Raw genomic sequence first — 18608 nt, 5'->3', positions numbered from 1 at the left:
GAAAAGTATAAGGCTACCTTAACAGGACAAAGTTCAAAGACATCATCATTAGCAGGTATTAATGCATAAAATTACATAGAACATGATGATCAAATACCTTTACTAGAAAAGTTTTACAAACAAGTTCTTGAAAATGGTTTGTATTGTCCTACTTTTAAGGCATTCCTAAGGGTATTTCACCCGTACACCCAGCAGATATCCATTCAGAAAATGTCAGATATTTTACTCTTAGTTTTCATAGTTTCTTACTAACATAACTAATTCTGTTTTTAAGTTGTATGGTTTTAAAAATACACATTTAAATTAAAGTAGGAAATTTTGAATATACTTAATTGTGCTTAAAAATGTGATTTTCATTTTGAAGAAAACTATCCCAAATTGTTTTCCTTATATACAACCAAATTAAATACTCTGTGGATTGTTCACCATTTTGATTCCTTATATACAGCAAAAATACTCTTCAATTAATCCCCTATTTAAACCAATACGACTCTCATTTCAATAATCTGTAAGTATCTAATTTAGTTTCATAATCAAAGTAATTCAATATCACCATTCAATTCTGTGATATGGCTACAAAATTAATAGAATTTCATCACTGCTTTACAATATAATGTGTATTAAAAAACAGCATACATTTTATTGTGAATACTCTGTGCTAAGATTATATTAGTTAGGTAGGCAATTTTGATAGGGAAAAAAAAATCTTCCTAATGATTTCAGTAAAACATACCCTAGTATTCTGAAGCGTTGTAAATTCCCAGCTCAGACAAACCCATATTTAAATGTAAGAACAGGAAACCTTCCTTATTTGGAATTCAGGATTCTTGATTTCTAATATTTCTTGCTTCCTGTTGCTGCTCTATCCTCAATCACAAAGGCTGCCTACAGATAGCCCCTCCTAGAGAGAGAGAAGCAAGTGTTAAAGGTAAGTGCTTAAAGACTACTTCTCAGTACCTATACTTATAAGTAGGTTTGTCTGTTCATGGGAATCTCTAGAAAATCTCTTTCCTTCTAACAAATAGAGCACATTATATAAAACTACAGTTCAAAAGCAAAAAGATGATTTAGGAATGCATAACATTAGAGGCTTATTTTAAACCTATAAGAACCTATTTTTCTTGTTGATGGTGCCTAGATACCTAGTCTGGACCTCCAAAGAAAGTGCTAACCTGTAGTCAGACTACATGTTCCCTATCACACTTAACCACTTCTTTCAATACATTCCTTGTTAATCCATTATTAGTAAAAATTGTTGCTATATTTAACAACTCTCAGAAATGTATTCCTAAAGGACAAATGACTGTCAGTGATAAAATTAATACCAAGAAAGCATTTTATCTAACAACTCAAAGGGAACCCCTTCATTTTCTTAAAGATACAACAGTTGGGTAAGAATTATGTTTACTTCTAATTTCTTTTTACATGTGATACTTTCTTTTTCATGAAAAATAAAAACAGAAAATACCATAAACTACCTGTATAAATCATTTTAAAATTCTGACATTTAAAACACACATTAATTTACCCAACTGGTAAAAACAGTATTAAATGAAAATGTATTACATTTATGCTTTAGATAATGAGTGTTCACCTCTCTTACCCACTTTAAGTATGAAGGTGGACAGTCCTGAATCACTGATTGCACAGGTTGTAATAATGTATTTGACAATGCTTTACAAATTTTAAAGATAAGGACTAACAGTATTCCTCTACAGAGGTTTAAATTCTTGTTCACAGAGAACTACATAACAGAGGTTTAGGAATAAAGAAAACTTAAAATTCTGGGATAAACTGAAGACATCCAAACAATTAAAGCTTTGCTGTTTATTTAAAAGTTTTCTAATCACCACAATGTGCAAATTTCTCCTTACTGCATAAAAGAACATCTGTATATAAAATACATCAGTAGTCAGGACATAAATCAACTAACTGTTCATATTCTGATTTTTTGATATGTATTATTAATTCAGAAATATATTCCTCACCTGTCTGCACTGAACACTGTTGTCTGACTTCTTCAAGAAATGTACTCATCATAGTAAGACTCTCTTCATTTCTAGTCTCAAAAAAGAAAACATACCTTTGCCAGCTGTCCAATTTTGATTTCATTAACCTTATTTTCTCAAATTGAAGCTATCAGTATTTGATGTGAAATGGAGGACTGAGTAAATAAGTTGAACAAGGATAATCTGCTTATAGCAGGAAAGTTAGTCACATTACAAAAATTATTTAAAAGACAGGGAAATATTTTATATTACTTTACAAATAAAAAACACCCCAGAGGGTATCAGAACCTCCTAATCACATATATTGTGTGTCCCTTTAAACAGGATAATAATAACTCTTAAATACTTCAAACATGAAAGGCTTCCAAGGCCTTACATTGTTTTAGGGCCAAATTTTAACTTCTTGGCAATCTGCCAAATAACAAATCTATTTTTCTACAAGTGTGTGTAGAAGAGTTTTTTTACTATCATAGGGAATCACAATTATGATCAGCTGTCACTACAATAGCTGTGTGTCAGGCTTCTTCTCTAGCCTTCACCTTTTTAATTATCTACTTTAAAATGTGCAAACTCAGAGGATCAAGGTTAAACTTATGCACAAAGTAAAACCTGTCAATATGCTTAGACTGTATTGGTATAACACAGGTAAAATATATATAAGTAACGGGGCCCGTGGGTGGCTCAGTCGGTTGACTGACCGACTTCAGCTCAGGTCATGATCTCATGGTCTGTGGGTTCGAGCTCTGCGTCCGGCTCTTTACTGACAGCTCAGAGCTGGGAGCCTGCTTCAGATTCTGTGTCTCCATCTCTCTCTTCTCCTCCCCCCTTGTGTTCTACCAAAAATAAACAAACATCAAAAAAAAATTTTTAAATATATAAGTAATATAGGTAAAATATAGGTAGGTAATTTAGATAAAATAACTTTCTGAGTGGCTGGTTAACTTTAGTGTATTCCTCATGTAATTTTATCACTTCAAAGGTCTTCTTTGTTTAGTTTCATATTCTTAGCTCTAGTATTAATGCTTTAAATTAATAAAAATTTCAACTTTCTTCATGTCAATTAACGTTTAGTTCAAAATTCTATTTCTACATCATCATCATTATTATTTTAAAAACCAATAGGCCTACCATGTAAGAGTTCCTTGAAATTAAACATAGCCATAGTGAACATGCTTAATTTCAACTTGTTCTAGTGACCCCAAGGGCAGGAAATTAGGTTATGGGCCACGAAAGCCACCACAGGTTCCATTATCCTTAATCTTTCTACCCTGAACTATATAAAATACCTAAAGACTAAACTCAAGTACTTGATCACTTTAAAGTCCTTACATGGCTCTTGTTTTAAATAACCACATGGGCTCTGTGCTGACAGCTAGCTCAGAGCCTGGAGCCTGCTTCGGATCTGTGTTTCCCTCTCTCCCTGTCCCTCCCCTCTTCACACTGTGTCTCTCTCTGTCTCTCAAAAATAAATAAATGTAAAAAAAAATTTTTTTTAAATAACCACAGAGCCAAAACTTTAAAGCTTGAAAAGATTAAAGCTGTATCTGACACTGAATATAGGTATTCTGGGAACATGAGAAGTTTCAGGAGGGTGTCTGAAATAAATACTACACTACTTTAAGTTTACTTGTTTATTACAGAGGAGAAGTTTTTCAATGCTTAGAATATTTAAGTGAAAGTAAACAAATGAGTCCTCTTTTTGGTTCTTGATATCCAGTCTAAATCATATTTCAATGAACCTGGAGTACAAATCTCAGCTAGCTCAGCTGAATTTCTGAAAGACACATAAGCTAAGAAGATGTTTCTCAATACATTTTGTACCATTTTCTTATTATGTAGATTTCTAACCACTATAAAACTCACTTTGATTTCAACCTTTCTACTCAGAGGTTACATTAGTAAAATTTTAAACAACGGGTCAAGTTTTAGAAATTATTTTAATTTCCGGCTATCCTTTAAGTATTTAGCAACAAATTAGAGTTGAGAAGTCTTGCCTTAAATATCAAATAAACACAAAGTAATTTAAATGAAACATTATTTTAAAAAGCCTTTGTATAGGGCCTGGCTGGTTAGGAGAATTTGAATACAGATACACATATCCTAATCATAAAGTCCAAAGTAAACTGCATGCATCTCTTTAAAAACCAGAAGGCAGCTAAGGAAAATGAGAGGAGAGAGCTTTACAAATAATGGCCATAAAAAAAAAAAAACAACACACCAGTGATTCTGAAATCTGATTCTATTTGTCAAAGCACATATATACTTCAAAACACATTCAATTTTATCATACCAGTAAAAGATTCAAAGAGAAAATTTAACTCAAAGCCTAAGTGATTTTGTTAACCAATATTCATTTATTATTTATAATGAACAATTTATTGGATAGTGCTCTTGTTACTGCTCAATTTAATGATGGCTGCTAGCCCAATTACAGACAATGAAATAATTCAGAATATTCTCTGGTTATTCTCTGCTCCCAAGGTAAATCACTTTGTTTAAACAATACCACAACTACCTCACCTCACCACACTTTTTTTTTTTTAAGTTTATTTATTTTGAGAGAAAGAGAAAGAGAGAGAGAGAGAGAGAGAGAGAGAGAGAATACACGAGCAGGAGAGGGGCAGAGAGAGAGGGAGACAGAATTCAAGCAGACTCGATGCTGCCAGCACAGAGCCTGACTCAGGACTTGAATCCAGGAACCCGATCATGACCTGAGCTGAAACCAAGAGTCAGATGCACTTAACTGACTAAACCACCCAGGCATTCCTCCCACTAATTTCTTCTAAAAGCAATTTGGCTTTGGGGCACCTGGATGGCTCAGTCAGTTAAGCAACCAATCCTTGATTTCAGCTCAGGTCATGATCTCATGGTACTGGTTTCGAGCCCCACATTGGGCTCCGCGTGGAGCATGGACCCTGCTTGGGATTCTCTCTCCCTTTCTCTCTGCCCCTCCCCCACACATGTGTTCTTTCTCTCAAAACAGTAAACTGTTTTTTTAATTTTTTTTTAAATTTATTTTTGAGAGACAGCATGAGTAGGGGAGGGTGAGAGAGAGAGGGAGACACAGATCCGAAGCAGTCTCCAGGCTCTGAGCTAGCTGTCAGCATAGAGCCCGACGCAGGGCTCGAATCCACGAACAGTGAGACCATGACCTAAACCAAAGCTGGAAGCTGGATGCTTAATCGACTGAGCCACCCAGGTACCCCTCAAAATAATAAACTTTTAAAAATACATCAAAAATAAAAGCAATTTTGGGGCACGTGGGTGGCTCAGTTGGTTGAGTGCATCTGACTCTTGGTTTGGGCTCAGGTTATGATCTCATGGTTTGTGAGTTCGAGCCCAGCATCAGGCTCTGTCTTGGTGTTGGCTCAGGTCATGATCTAATGGTTTGTGAGTTCAAGCCCAGCATCAGGCTCTGTGCTGAGAGCTCAGAGCTTGGAACCTGCTTTGGATTCTGTGTCTCCCACTCTCTGCCCCTCTCCACTCAAACTGTCTCTCACAAATAAATAAACGTCATAAATTAATAAATAAATAAATGTGATTTGGCTTCAGCAAAATGTTTAAATCCAAAGGAGAAACCCAAAAGAAAAAAATATTACATGCAAGAAAGGTGTTGATTGCAACACTACATGTTATCAAGTATTTTCAACTTAAAAACCCTCAAGAGTTAAAAACATAGATACGTTAAGGACTGTCCAGTGGAACTGAATATATGTACAGTCCACAATCTACTAGTAGTTCCACTTCTAGATATATGCATTAGAAAAAACTGGAGTGTGTACACCATGATAAACTGTATGATTGTGTTAAAGATGCATGTATAGTGTAAAGATGGAGAATCAGGTCTATATGACACAATATATTTTCACAGAGAAAAGCACATACTCAGACTATGCTGCTGAACCTTACAATTATGTGATCATCAAATACAATCTTATAAAAGCCCTGAATTGAAACCTTCTACTCATCTCAAAATGTTACTTCTCTACCGGAAGCAAAGTCTCTAGTTTTAAAATATTTAATCACAAAGCAAACCAAGGTGCATTAAATCTTTAATTTGGTGACAGAGAAGAATATGCATTCGTATTTCATTAGTCAATGTTCCTGCAAATACATGGAGATTTACAATTATATTAAATAATTAAATTAAACTCAACATATTTTCCCCAAATATATTTGTACGTCTCCTTAGTCCCTTCTTGCCAAGAACATTTTAGGCTTTAATCTAATTAGAACTGTTTCCAAGTATATTACTATGAATTCAACTGGTATAACAAATCTTTTCTCCTCCTTCCAGAACTAAGTCACAGAATCAGTATGTAGTTACCTTCTCCTTTCTACACTATTAATGAAAATGTAAGTAAAACACAGAACTTTGAAAACTCCAACTATGTAATAAGCAATTAATTACAATGTGCTTATAGGGACATTAACTTGAATGCAGCTACTGTTAAGAATATTTTTGAGATTTATCTCCTTTACTGATTTTTACACACTGAAAAACTACTAACAAAAAATATAGTATGATTCCTATGACAATAAATTTCTATTTTATTTAATTTATAACAATGGGGTTTAAATGCATAATCAAGATACCAGTACTATGATCTACGTGGCCTGAACTAAGTCAAAATAATACATTATAAGTCTAAAATGTATTACTTCTTAATCACTATCTGTCTATGAAGAATCTCAGTAATATCTCTAACACAAACTCTGAAATTCACAATATATTAAAAACGGGATCAGAAAATGCAATTCTAAATTCACCTCTGCTTCATTAAGCAATGAAATCTTGGTCTAGTTCTAGAACACAAAATCAAGTTCCTCATCTATACAATCTAAGGACACTATTACATCTGCTTTTATCCCACAAAGCTGATATAAGAAAAAGTCAAATAATCTATTTAAAAATTCTCTGGAAAAGGTGCCTGGATGACTCAGTCGGTTAAGCGTCCAACTCTTGGTTTCAGCTCAGGTAATGATCTCACAATTCATAAGTTCAAGACCTGCATCGGGCTCTGCACTAACAGCATGGAGCCTGCTTGGGATTCTCTTTCTCGCTTTCTCTCTCTCTAACTAAATTAAATAAAAATAAATTAAATTAATAATTATTAAATAAATAATAGTTAATAAATATTTGAGAATAAATAATTTAATTAAAACTCTCTAAAAAATATAAAACATAAGACAGGTGGAAGGCATTATTAGTAATAAGCAGATATTACCCCAAGAGGGTCAAACACACCAAGAATTACTGCATTTCTACCAAAAGAAAAAAAAATTTAATGTTATTCCTGTAAGATTTTTTTAAAGATATGCACTTAAAATGTAATTCTAAAGAATAAAAACGACATGTAAGAAAAACTAGAAGAAAATATACTGATAGAATTTGAATAATATAGGGAAATGTGTCCATAGTAAGGGGAAAATACATTACTGTGAAATAATTTATAAAAGGCATTGCCAAATGTTTAGACTAGGTGGAATGATACCATGTTAGGGAAATAAAATATAATAATATTTAATTTGCTGCCATACTCACCTCTGCCCATTTAAGAATACAAGTCATGCAAAAGACATGATTACAGCTTTCTGGAAAACCAACTTCTTTCTCTAATAGGCAATTAAGACAGATAGGACATCTGTCAGCTTCACTGTACAACAGATCAGTGGTAGCAGTATTATCTTGGTTTTCTTCACCTACAAAGTAAAGCAGCCACATATGCTTTCAAGTTCTCCAGACCAAATGACAGATGTGTGTGGCAGTTACAAGAACTAGATACTCTGAATGGCCCTCCTACTACAAAGTAATTAGATCTTAGGTAAGTATAATAAACATACTCCTTGAGCATAATTTCCTCCAACATTTACTTATTTATGCTATTTAATGGGGGAGTAAAAAGAATTTCTCATTAATTTTAAAATAAGTAATAGTAACATGGTCAAAACTTTTAAAGTAAAAGACCGTTATAGTGACCAATCTCCCATTCAAATCTACTGCCATCCATCCAATCCCATTGAATGCAACAAGTAACAATTATTAAGTTCTTTCCTGTTCTTCCAAAGACTTTTTTTTTTTTAATGCACAGACAAGCAACTCTTAAGACATACCCATTTAAAGCTCTTTCCTCATACAAATACTAGACCACTATACACACTAGTTTGCATTTTTTTGTTTTAACCTATTGATGGACTTCTCTTTGTTTTCTACCTTTGGCTATTACAAACAATGCTGCAATGAAAAACTGTCACTTCACATTTTTAACAGTGTATCTATTAGGATAAATTCCTAAAAAATAAATTGCTAGATCAATGTGTACGTACATTTGCAATTTGAACAGATACTGTCAAATTACAGCCCTTATGTTTGTACTAATCTAAATGCCCACCAGTAATTTAACAAACATACAAGAGTACACATTGTTGTCTCAAAAGTAATTAAAGGAAACTCCAAGATTCAGCATGACAAAAATAAAGAAATGGTCAGCTGATACACAAACAATATACACAAAGCAAATGGAAAAATTGGGATTATCCTGGGAACAAGTGTCCATATTAGTGTTCACATTTAAAGACTAACCCTTACAACCAACTCAGGTAGGAGAACTGATCCTAAAAGACTTTAATATTAAGACCCCCAATGTGACTAAAGTAAGCATGGATTCAGGGAAAAGCAAATACAAATCCTCTGAAGAAAAATATTCCTCATTAGGCCCTCAGAATTCTACAGATTAAATTTATCAAATGTGACTTCATAATGAAACAATACCAAACCTAACAAAATAAGTTGCCTTGAGTAAGAATCAGCAGAAACAAGAATTTACTTAGATTTATATTTTACAGATTATACTCATTAACTATAATTGTACTTAGATACCCACTGGCTTCAAATATCAGAATTTTCAAATACCACAAAGAATAATTAAACACCATGTTAGACCCAGAAAGAAAGAATATTTGTGAACTAGATGAGAAATCTGAGAAAAGTGAGAGACATAAAAGGAGAAAGGAGAGTATGAAATGAGGTTAGAACAAAGTCTAACACACTAATTGAAGCCCAGAAGACAATAAAGAATATGCCATAGTTAAAGCAGTAATGGCTGAGAAACAAGAAAGCAAACAAAAAGGATCCAACAGATAAAGGACACATAGGTATGTATGCTAACAAAGAGAAAAATAATCCATGCCCAGAAAAAATGTAGCAAATCAGAACAACATCAAAGATAAAAACAAGATCTAAGAAGCAAAATGAGGGGTCCATGGGTGGTTCAGTCTGTTGAGCATCCAACTCTTGATTTCAGCTCAGGTCATGATTTCACAGTTCATGAGACTGAGCCCCAAGTGGGCCTGCTTGGAATTCTCTCCAGCTTCCTTGCCCATTCCCTAGGCACCTGTGAATGCTCGGTCTCAAAATAAATAAACTTTAAAAAACTAAAAAGCAAAATGAGGGAAAAGACAGATCATCTATAAGGGATTGACAACTGGGCTGAAAAGAGACTTCTTTTTTCTTTTCTTTTTTTATAAAGAAGGAAGACAGTTTGTTATTTTGTTAGGCAAAGGAGGCTGCAGCAGTCTAACACTTCAAAACACCTGCAAGCCTGCCCTGAGGAAGGGGCTGGGTGGGAAGTTTTATAGGGAAATACAGGATATGGCTTTGCAAGGAATTGTGTGTTGCCAGCTTCCTTCATCATGTCTTTAGGGTTCCTGTGGTCTCTAAATCGGGTATCTGTCTAATCGGATGGGGGACCCAAATTTGGGGCAATGACTGGGTAGAAGTCAGTGGCAAATGCAGTGAAAGGATTCGGCTGAGGCAGAACAAAGGAGATAGAAAAGACTTCTTGACAGCAATAAAGAACACCAGGAAATGGTTAAATAATATCTTCAAAGTGCTAAAAGAAACAAATCAATCCAGAATTAAATATCTATCTTTGAATAGTTTTGAAGAAGATAAAATAAATATAAAAAGTTAAAAGGTTACCACCAACAGACTTTCACTAAAGGAACTTAAAAAGTATTTTTCAGGAAGGAAAAAAAGACATGGAGAAGAAATCACCCCAAATACTATTTATATTAAAATATCAACTAATTTGTGGTGCTTGAAAAAAATCAATAATGGATGACTATAACCTATAAATCAAGAGTAGGAAGATAAAGAGATAAAGTGTCCTAAGATTCTTCTACTGTTAACAGTGAATATTAAAATATTAATTATAGAAGCAGAGGAAAAGGTTAATGCTATTTTAAAAACTAAAACAAGATTTCAACAAAAACCAAAAAAATGTATATTGTAAACCAGTAGTAAATAAAAACTTAAGAGGAAAAAGAAAGAGCTCAAACAAACCTAAAACCTTGATCAGTCAAAAAGAAGACATGGGATGAGGGGGTAAAAATGTGTGCACTTGGTATTTAGAAAGATTATTTCAGAATTTAAGAACAATAAAAATAAGCAAAAACAAAAAACTTGTATATTTTGAAATGCATACAAATGAGCAGTTCAGAATACTAAGTTTTACTTTCCATACACAAGCTTTATAAAAATAAAAGGTTACCTTCCATGTCTTCATACTCCTGATCACCCACATTTAGGGTATATACAGTTTTCTTCTTCATTTCTTTTTGAAAATGAGGTTTCCTAAAGGATGAATTATAATAGAGAATTTTTATGTTTGCCTTCTCCCAGTATCAATGAAAAACAAACAAAAACCCAGAACTATAAGAAATTACACATAAAAGCACACAGTACAAGCCAAGGCAGTAAATTTTATGGATAATCCAGTACTCTTTTATCTTCTTTGCCATCAAGCACAGTCTTACTGAAAGTAAAAACCTTATACAAGTATTAAGCAACAAAGACTAAATGATAAATTTTGTGGTATAGGCACAAATATAACTGGAGCTTAGGGAAAAAAGATCAATTTGAACTGGAGCTTTCATGGAAGGTAATAGGTCATGGGTGTTGTGGAGCTTAAGGCATTTAAGGTACAACAAAGTATAAAGGAATAAAATAGCATTTAACTAGGTCAATCTGACAACAGCAAGAAGGGTTAAGTACCTAAAAGTATGAGAGAGAGACTGTGTGTGCATACTAAGGAGCAATATATGCCAGGAAGTTCATCTGAAAGACCACAGTAATGGGTAAGTAAGCAATAAGCAGAGCAATGGAAATCATGTAGGGACAGACTACAGATGATCTCCAATGACTGAAAAGTTTAGATCCAATCTTAGAGATTCCTCTGAAAATGATAAAAGTGATGTAAATGAATATTTTAAAAGAATGATCTGCAAGCAAAGCACAGAAATGGATTAGAGCAGGGAGAGATCAGAACCAGGGAGATTTGTACAGCTAGAGTAATTGGCTGTGAAGTGAATAGAAAAGCAAAGAATTAGCAAACTGAAAACTTTCTGAGATATGGTGACTAAATAAATACATGGGAGGAGTCAAAGATTTGTGATTAGAAGGGCAAAATGAGAAACGTGGGAATGGAAATTAATTTGTTAGTCAATGGGAATAAGTTTATGAGGTAAAATTATTTTTTAAGTCAACTCAGAATTTTTCTTGAATTGACGCAAGACACATGATTACAATAAGCTGTTCAAATACATTTCGGAACATCTAGGCACAAGAAATCCCCAATCTCACCAGTTATGATTCTCCCATATTTATATAAAGTAATTTTTTTATTATGTATGTATTGACCAGGAAAATTCTCTTTTAGGTTAAATAAGCAGAAATGCAAAGACCCATACTTTGGCTCAAAAACCAACTATAAAGCAGAAGGTAAGAACACAGAAGAATGATTCAAAGGTTTTTAGTAGATTAAAAAAAGTCAAAATCAGTAAGGATTAGAATTACTTTAAAAAGTTAATTTAGGGGTGCCTGGGTGGCTCAGTCAGTTAAGCCTCTGACTTCGGCTCAGGTCAGATCTCACGTTCGTGGGTTCGAGCCCTGCATCAGGCTCTGTGCTGACAGCTAGCTCAGAGCCTGGAGCCTGTTTCAGATTCTGTGTCTCCCTCTCTCTCTGACCCTTCCCCTCTCATGCTCTGTCTCTTCTGTATCAAAAATAAATAAAGCATTAAAAAAAAAATTAAAAAGTTAATTTAGTAACAGTCTGCCTTAAAAAGCAGAAAGTCAAAAACAAGAGAAATCTTCCCCCGCAGCCTACATTTGCAAATATGTTATAGTTCTGAGGCTGTTTTTTAGAAACAACAAAATGATGAATGTCCAGGAAAGAGAACTAAACTGGTGACAGCCTTGGAGACGGTATCATACATAACACGTAAAATAGTAGAATGTTTAGCCTGGAAGAACAGAGGGTTAAGGAGAAGGTCAGCAGTTACCTTCAAATGGAATGAGCTATTCTGAAGAGATGTAGAATCAATGAAGATAATCAAGTAGATGTCCGAAGACTTCCATGTGGGCTTTTGTTCCCCCTAATTCAAAAATTTACTGAGTGTCATAGTATACTACTGGGCAGTGCTCTAAGTACAGCACTGAACAAGACAGACGGAAATTTCTGCCTTTCCATTCAAGTAGGAGAGTAACAATAAACAAACTAAAATACCTAGTATGTTGAGACATTGAAAAAAATAAAACAATAATAAACACAATTAGTGTGGTCATTAAGTGAAAGAGTGGAGAAGCTGTTACTTCATACAAAGTATTTAGGAAAAATCTTTCTGATAAAGTGACATTTTAACTGGCAATCTGAAAGAAGCAAGAGAGAAAATTATGTGAATATGTAGAGGACCTGCATTCTAGGCAGAAAAGAACAGCAAATATGAAAGTCTAAAGGCAGAGAGGGGGAGCAGGTCTGATATGTTCAAGGAAACAAAGGCAAGGGTGGTTACAATAGAATGAAAGAGAAGAAAGCAGTAGATGAGGACAGGGAGTTAATAGATCAAGCAACGCCTTAAAGGCTAAGGTAAACACACTGGCTTCTTCTCTGAGTGACCTGGGCCAGTAGCAGGTTTTAAGCAGAGGTGGCGGTCAAGGAAAAAGCAGAGACTAGTCCTCTAGGGAAGGAGAATACAGTGGCCTATACCAAAATAGAAGCAATGGTGATGAAAAGTGATCAAATTCCAGGTATTTTCACATTACAGCCATCAGGATTTTGAGCAGACTGAATGTGAGTTATATGTTAGAGCGTGAGAGTACAGAATAATTCTCAAGTATTCTGACCTGAGCAACAACAGTGAAACTGACAGAAGATTACTTTAAAAATATACAGATAATTATAGGTTACTCTACTTGATATTAATTCAGTAGGACAGTATCAGTATCGCTTGACAACTTGTTACAAATGCAGGATACCTCAGGCACCACTCCAGACCTAGTATGAATCTGCACTTTATCATGATTTGTATATGATTCATACCTATGTTAAAGTCTGAGAAACACTGCTCTAAACGATGTCCCAACGTAACTGACTTTAGAAGCATACTGTGCTCCTGGTATGATCTATAACTGAGTGTAATCTTTACTTGGGGGAATTCATACCATACCATCTGCCCTGGGATCCTAAATATCTAAGAACAAAAAATATTTAAGTTGAGAGTTAATTAAATGTGATAAAATGTCAATTTGAAAATTAAAACAATATTTCAGAGTTCTAGACAGTTCTCAAAAGATGCAATACACCATTCCTTTATGTAGATAAATAATTTATGTCCCATGGGATAGTCTATTCTATGCTGTTTACACATTTCCTCCCTTAAAAACATTAAGCTTGTATTTTTATATTACTATGTAAATTATAATTAAAATTTAACAGCAAATACTCTATTTTAACTCATGAAATGAAGTACATAAGCAAGTTTATCACTCAGTCAAGTTACAGACTGCCCTTCCTCATGTCAGAAATCTGCTTACAAAACTGTGTTCCAAATTCTTTTAAGTTATGTGCTGCTTCTTGAATACATCATGAATTAACCATTGCCATAATTAAAATAATTATGCCACATTACCAGTTTATTCATTCAAAATGATAAGGCTTTAGCATTTCACTAGATAAGTCACAAGTTTTAATTCAACAACTTATAAACTTTTATGAACTTGTTCATGTTTATTTGTTCTCTCTGCCTAGATTCCAGTTTTTAATCTAAGCATCCACGGTTTTTAATACCTATTTTGCATTAAATTTCCAGTAAAGGGAACACAGAAATACAATACAGACTCATGGTCCTAAGCCACTAAAATCTGTAGTCAATAAAAAAAAAATCTAAGAGATAAGCTGTGGGTGAGCAGGACTATCCCTCCTTGCGGTTACCCAAAAAGTTAGATATAACTCGATTTCATGACATTAACTATTTATATGACTTTTAATAATAAATACCTAGACTACTTATGAGTTCAGCTAAGTTCGGTAAATTATCTATAAATTAAACTGAATTTTCTTTTAATTTTGGTTTACCTCAAATAAATTTCAAAGAATGGTTCTTCATTCTTGACTTTAAGTTAATTCTGTTTACTTTCCAATGACTTTAATTTACAAATTTCAATCTTTAATGTCTCTTCCCAGGTTCCACCTTTCCAAGCTAGTATTTTTAAGTCTGTTATCTGTAACATAACATAAAAATTTTTAATGTTTGTTTATTTTTGAAGGAGAAAGAGACAGGATGTGAGTGGGGGAGGGGCAGAAAGAGAGGGAGACATAGAATCCAAAGCAGGCTCCAGGCTCTGAGCTGTCAGTGCAGAGCTCTGCTCGAAGAGCTTGATGCAGGGCTCAAACCTACCAGAGCTGTGAGATCATGACTGAGCCAAAGTTGGATACCCAACCAACTGAGCCACCTAGGTGTCCCGCTAACATAATGATCTTAATTATATCTTCCAGGTTACCATTTTTATTTCATAATATATTGTTTCTGTATGTATTAGAAATACTATTCCAAATATGTTCATAAGAAGTTTGGGGAAAATGACTTAATTTAAAAAATTTACTCATCATACAAGCCATCAACCTTTAGACGTGGAATTAAAAAAAAAAAGCACTGATAGAAATCAGTTTTCAGGAACTCAAAACTCATTCTCCCACACAAACCTTGGAAACATGGAAGAGAGAATCCCAGGTCAGCCATTACAGTACATTCAAGTTAACCACAGCGTAGAAGAGAGTTCAGTTCTCTAGAATAGGACTGTCCAAAAGGGAATTTCAGTCAAGCACTTGAAATGAGGGTAGTACAGCTGAGGAACTAAATTTTTTCATTTTATTTAGGATTTAATTAATTTAAATTTAAGTAATCCAATGTGGTTTCTGGCTACTATGCTGGATAGCACAGCTCTAGGATATAACTTCATCCTCTATAAAAGAAAAATGGCTTCAAAAGTTACAGATGAGATGCTAACAATGTATTTTCTATTATTGTAGTTGCTGAAGCACCTCAAGTTTCAAGGAATTAGAGAGAGAACCAGAGGTTCCTCATAATAGAAACCAAACATTTGGCTTTGGCTAGCTCCATTTAAAGTTCCTATCTTTCCCTTCTCCTCTTCTCTTCCAAAACCTGTTTCCTTCCATCTACTACAAAACAGAACCTCTTCCCTCTCCAGTTCATGTCAAACCTCACTCTCCTTGTTTCCTCCCTACTGTCTGTCCTTCAAGCAAGTCCATGGTATCTAAAGATATTAACATCCTAGTTAAGACTTAGCCCTAGATTCAAATCCCAGCTCCACTGCCATGCAATAAATGGCTGTTATTATCATTATTATTAGTGCCAGTAAGAACAAAAAAATAGGAAAGAGTAATTAAAAATGTCAATACCCCATTTCTTTGCTTTCCACAGACAGAAGTGAAGGACAAAGGCAAACACAGCCCCTTCCCAAAATACAAAATAACAATTCTAAATAACAACTAAATTGATCCAGTCTACTAATATTCTATCAAAAGAGTACAATCAGGGGCACCTGGGTGGCTCAGTTGGTTAAGCATCCAGCTTTGGCTCAGGTCATGATCATGAGTTCGTGAGTTCAAGCCCCACGTTGGGCTCTGTGCTAAAAGCTCAGAGCATGGAGCCTGCTTCAGATTCTGTCTCCCTCTCTCTCTGCCCCTGCCCTGCTCATGCTCTCTCTCAAAAATAAACAAATATTTTAAAAAGTTTAATTTTAAAAAAGTACAATCAGCTCCTTTGGGTACAAATGAAAAAGACGTATAAAAGGCCATGAGGAAATTTAACTCTATTTCCCACCCCACTTCTAACTCCAACCCTGCTATTAGAGTCTCTACCATAGAAGGGCATGGATGTGATAAATGGAAGCCAGGTCTGAATGAAAGGGATATCGGGGAAAAAGTAAAAGCTGCTCCTGTGTTGGGGATACTCATGCCAAGGACATCTTCATGAAGATGCTAAACACACTGATTCACATGGCTAAGGTATTCAGAGAATCCAGTGACTCCCAAAACCTACCTCAGATACTCTATTTCTCTTTCTCCTTTGTTTCTAATCTCCTATCCAAGATAAACTTGTCACCAAATTCAATCTTCTGTCCAAAAACTTCAATTAAAAAAGGGGAAATTTAGTAAGGTACTCTGAGCAGTGTATTTCAGTGATTAATGACAGGCACAGGTGTCAGGCAAACTTGTGCTTATGACATTGTCTAGCAGTAATAAGCATTTAAATGTGAACCATTACTATTAAATGCACGATCTTCCATTCCATTTCCAGTCTTACATAAAGGCATTAAGTGCGTCCCAATCACCTACTCAAAAATTTGAAGGGCGCCTGGGTGGCTCAGTCGATGCAGGTAAGCATCCACTTCGGCTCAGGTCATGATCTTGTGGTTCATGAGTTCGAGCCCCCGTGTCAGGCCCTGTGCTGACAGCTCAGAGCCTGGAGCCTGCTTCAGATTCTCTGTCTCCCCCTCTCTCTGCCCCTCCCCCACTTATACTCTTTCTCAAAAATAAACATTAAAAAAATGTAGAAAAAAATTTGATCCTCCCTTTGAGAATGTTATTTTCACCTGAAGAAACCACAGGAAGGCTATATTTTATTGAAGTCTAGGGAGGGATAGTATCCATTAATGTAGGCCAGAGGTCAAAAAAATGACTGAGTAGTTTTGTAAATCAAGTTTTGTTGAAGTACAGTCATGCTGTACTCAACACTGATTGAGGTTGCTTTTGCACTACAAGGGCGAAGATGAATAACTACGACAGAAACTGTATACTCTGCATATACTCTGCAAAGCCTAAGGTAACTACGTTTTGGCCCTTTCCATACAAAGTGTACAGATGTAGCTCAGTCTCTCACAGCAAAGAGCTCTTCAAGCTTTCTTAAGCATAGGTATCTATCTCCATTTATATTCAACCCGTACTCTGGCACAACAGTTACTTATTACACACCTGAGTCCATGGTTCTGCAATGCTGTCCTTGAGTAACTTTAAAATTCCTCTGAAGGCTACGTGATTTTGTTGATTTATCTATTTTATCAATCTGGCTTAAACTATCATAGATATTTGCTCTAGTGCCTCCAACTAATTCACTTCAGAGTAGGGTTAAGGCAAGCAACTCCTTCAGCTTAACAATCATTTCCTTTCCAGTCTCTCTATAACATAATCAACTCAGTCCTGCTCTGTCACTGTTGATTTTTAAATTCCTTACAAAATGTTCCCTAAGTTTTTTTTCTCTGATTTCTACTGTATAATTTTATTAGACTTTGTAAGTAGACTTCTTTGCTTCAAGTGGGCTATTCTAACACGTTTTTGTTTAAAATACCCCTAATCGACATGTTTGTTGCCAGAGCTTTAGCACCCATACTGTTCAGTATAGAAACAGGAATGTCCCTTCAAGTATAGGTTTTACAAAAGAAAAAACTGTCTAGGGTCAAATTTCAACTAGTCTGCCACTTACTATCTGGGTGACCTTAACCTCTTTAAGCCTGTTTCCTCATCTATCAAATGGAGGTAACAGCAGTTACCACTTCAGTCATTATGAGGACTAAATTACATAATCACATAATTCTTTTAAAGTTCCTAACAGCAAGACTAACAACAAAAGAACTCAACAACTAGCAGAGGCACAAACACAGAAACATGAACACCACCCCACCCCAAAAATCTTAGGTATACCATTCAATATAAGATTGGTAAACCTATATGACTCTAAGAACAGATTTTCATTATTGAAAAACTTTCGTATTTCAAATATCCACATACAGAAAGAATGTGAAGAGTAAAAAGATCACAAAATTTAAAGTGTCAAATAGCTTTTCAAACAGATCTTATACAAGGACAAATATATTCTTTATTCTACACTGACAGTATTCATCAAAATTCCTATTTATCTGGAAATAAAAAGGTTGATGCAAGACAAAGACTAGGACTCCAAAACTACTAGGATTTTTGTATTATATTTCCCATTTTATATAGGCATAGGAGATAAAATACTACTAAGTAATTTTAACATGGCAACCCAGCAAAAAAAAGGGTCATAGTTAAGTAAAGCTATAACCACAATTTCCTAGGTGGTACCTAAGAGTGTCATTTTAAGCTTTCTTTAAGTATACAAATATTCACAAGCCCTCTTACCTTTAAGATTCTTCACATCAAGCGGTTTTGTAATCAGTTTTCCATCAAATGATTCTGTGGAGGAAATTATGAAAATCAGTCC

The 18608-nt window shown here is 34.7% G+C and overlaps 1 protein-coding gene across 5 annotated transcripts in view; it reads right to left on the bottom strand.

The window, feature by feature from the left end:
* The window catches only part of SCAF11 (SR-related CTD associated factor 11), a 70364-nt gene that overhangs the window by 32805 nt on the left and 18951 nt on the right, over positions 1 to 18608 (bottom strand). For 4 of the 5 annotated variants that reach the window (XM_029953473.1, XM_029953471.1, XM_029953474.1 and 1 more), the window contains exons 2-4: positions 18527 to 18580; positions 10562 to 10644; positions 7555 to 7712 (exon numbers count right to left, since the gene is read on the bottom strand). In XM_029953473.1, the coding sequence (XP_029809333.1) occupies positions 7555 to 7712; positions 10562 to 10622 (219 nt within the window). In that variant the 5' untranslated portion in view covers positions 10623 to 10644; positions 18527 to 18580. Of the gene's footprint in view, positions 1 to 7554; positions 7713 to 10561; positions 10645 to 14422; positions 14569 to 18526; positions 18581 to 18608 lie in introns of all 5 variants that reach the window. The other variant, XM_029953472.1, reaches the window with a different exon arrangement.

The sequence above is a fragment of the Suricata suricatta genome, chromosome 10 (genome assembly GCF_006229205.1).
Source record: "Suricata suricatta isolate VVHF042 chromosome 10, meerkat_22Aug2017_6uvM2_HiC, whole genome shotgun sequence".
NCBI lineage: Eukaryota > Metazoa > Chordata > Mammalia > Carnivora > Herpestidae > Suricata > Suricata suricatta.
Note: the sequence above shows the minus strand (reverse complement) of the source record. Positions and strands in the feature narration are given on the sequence as shown.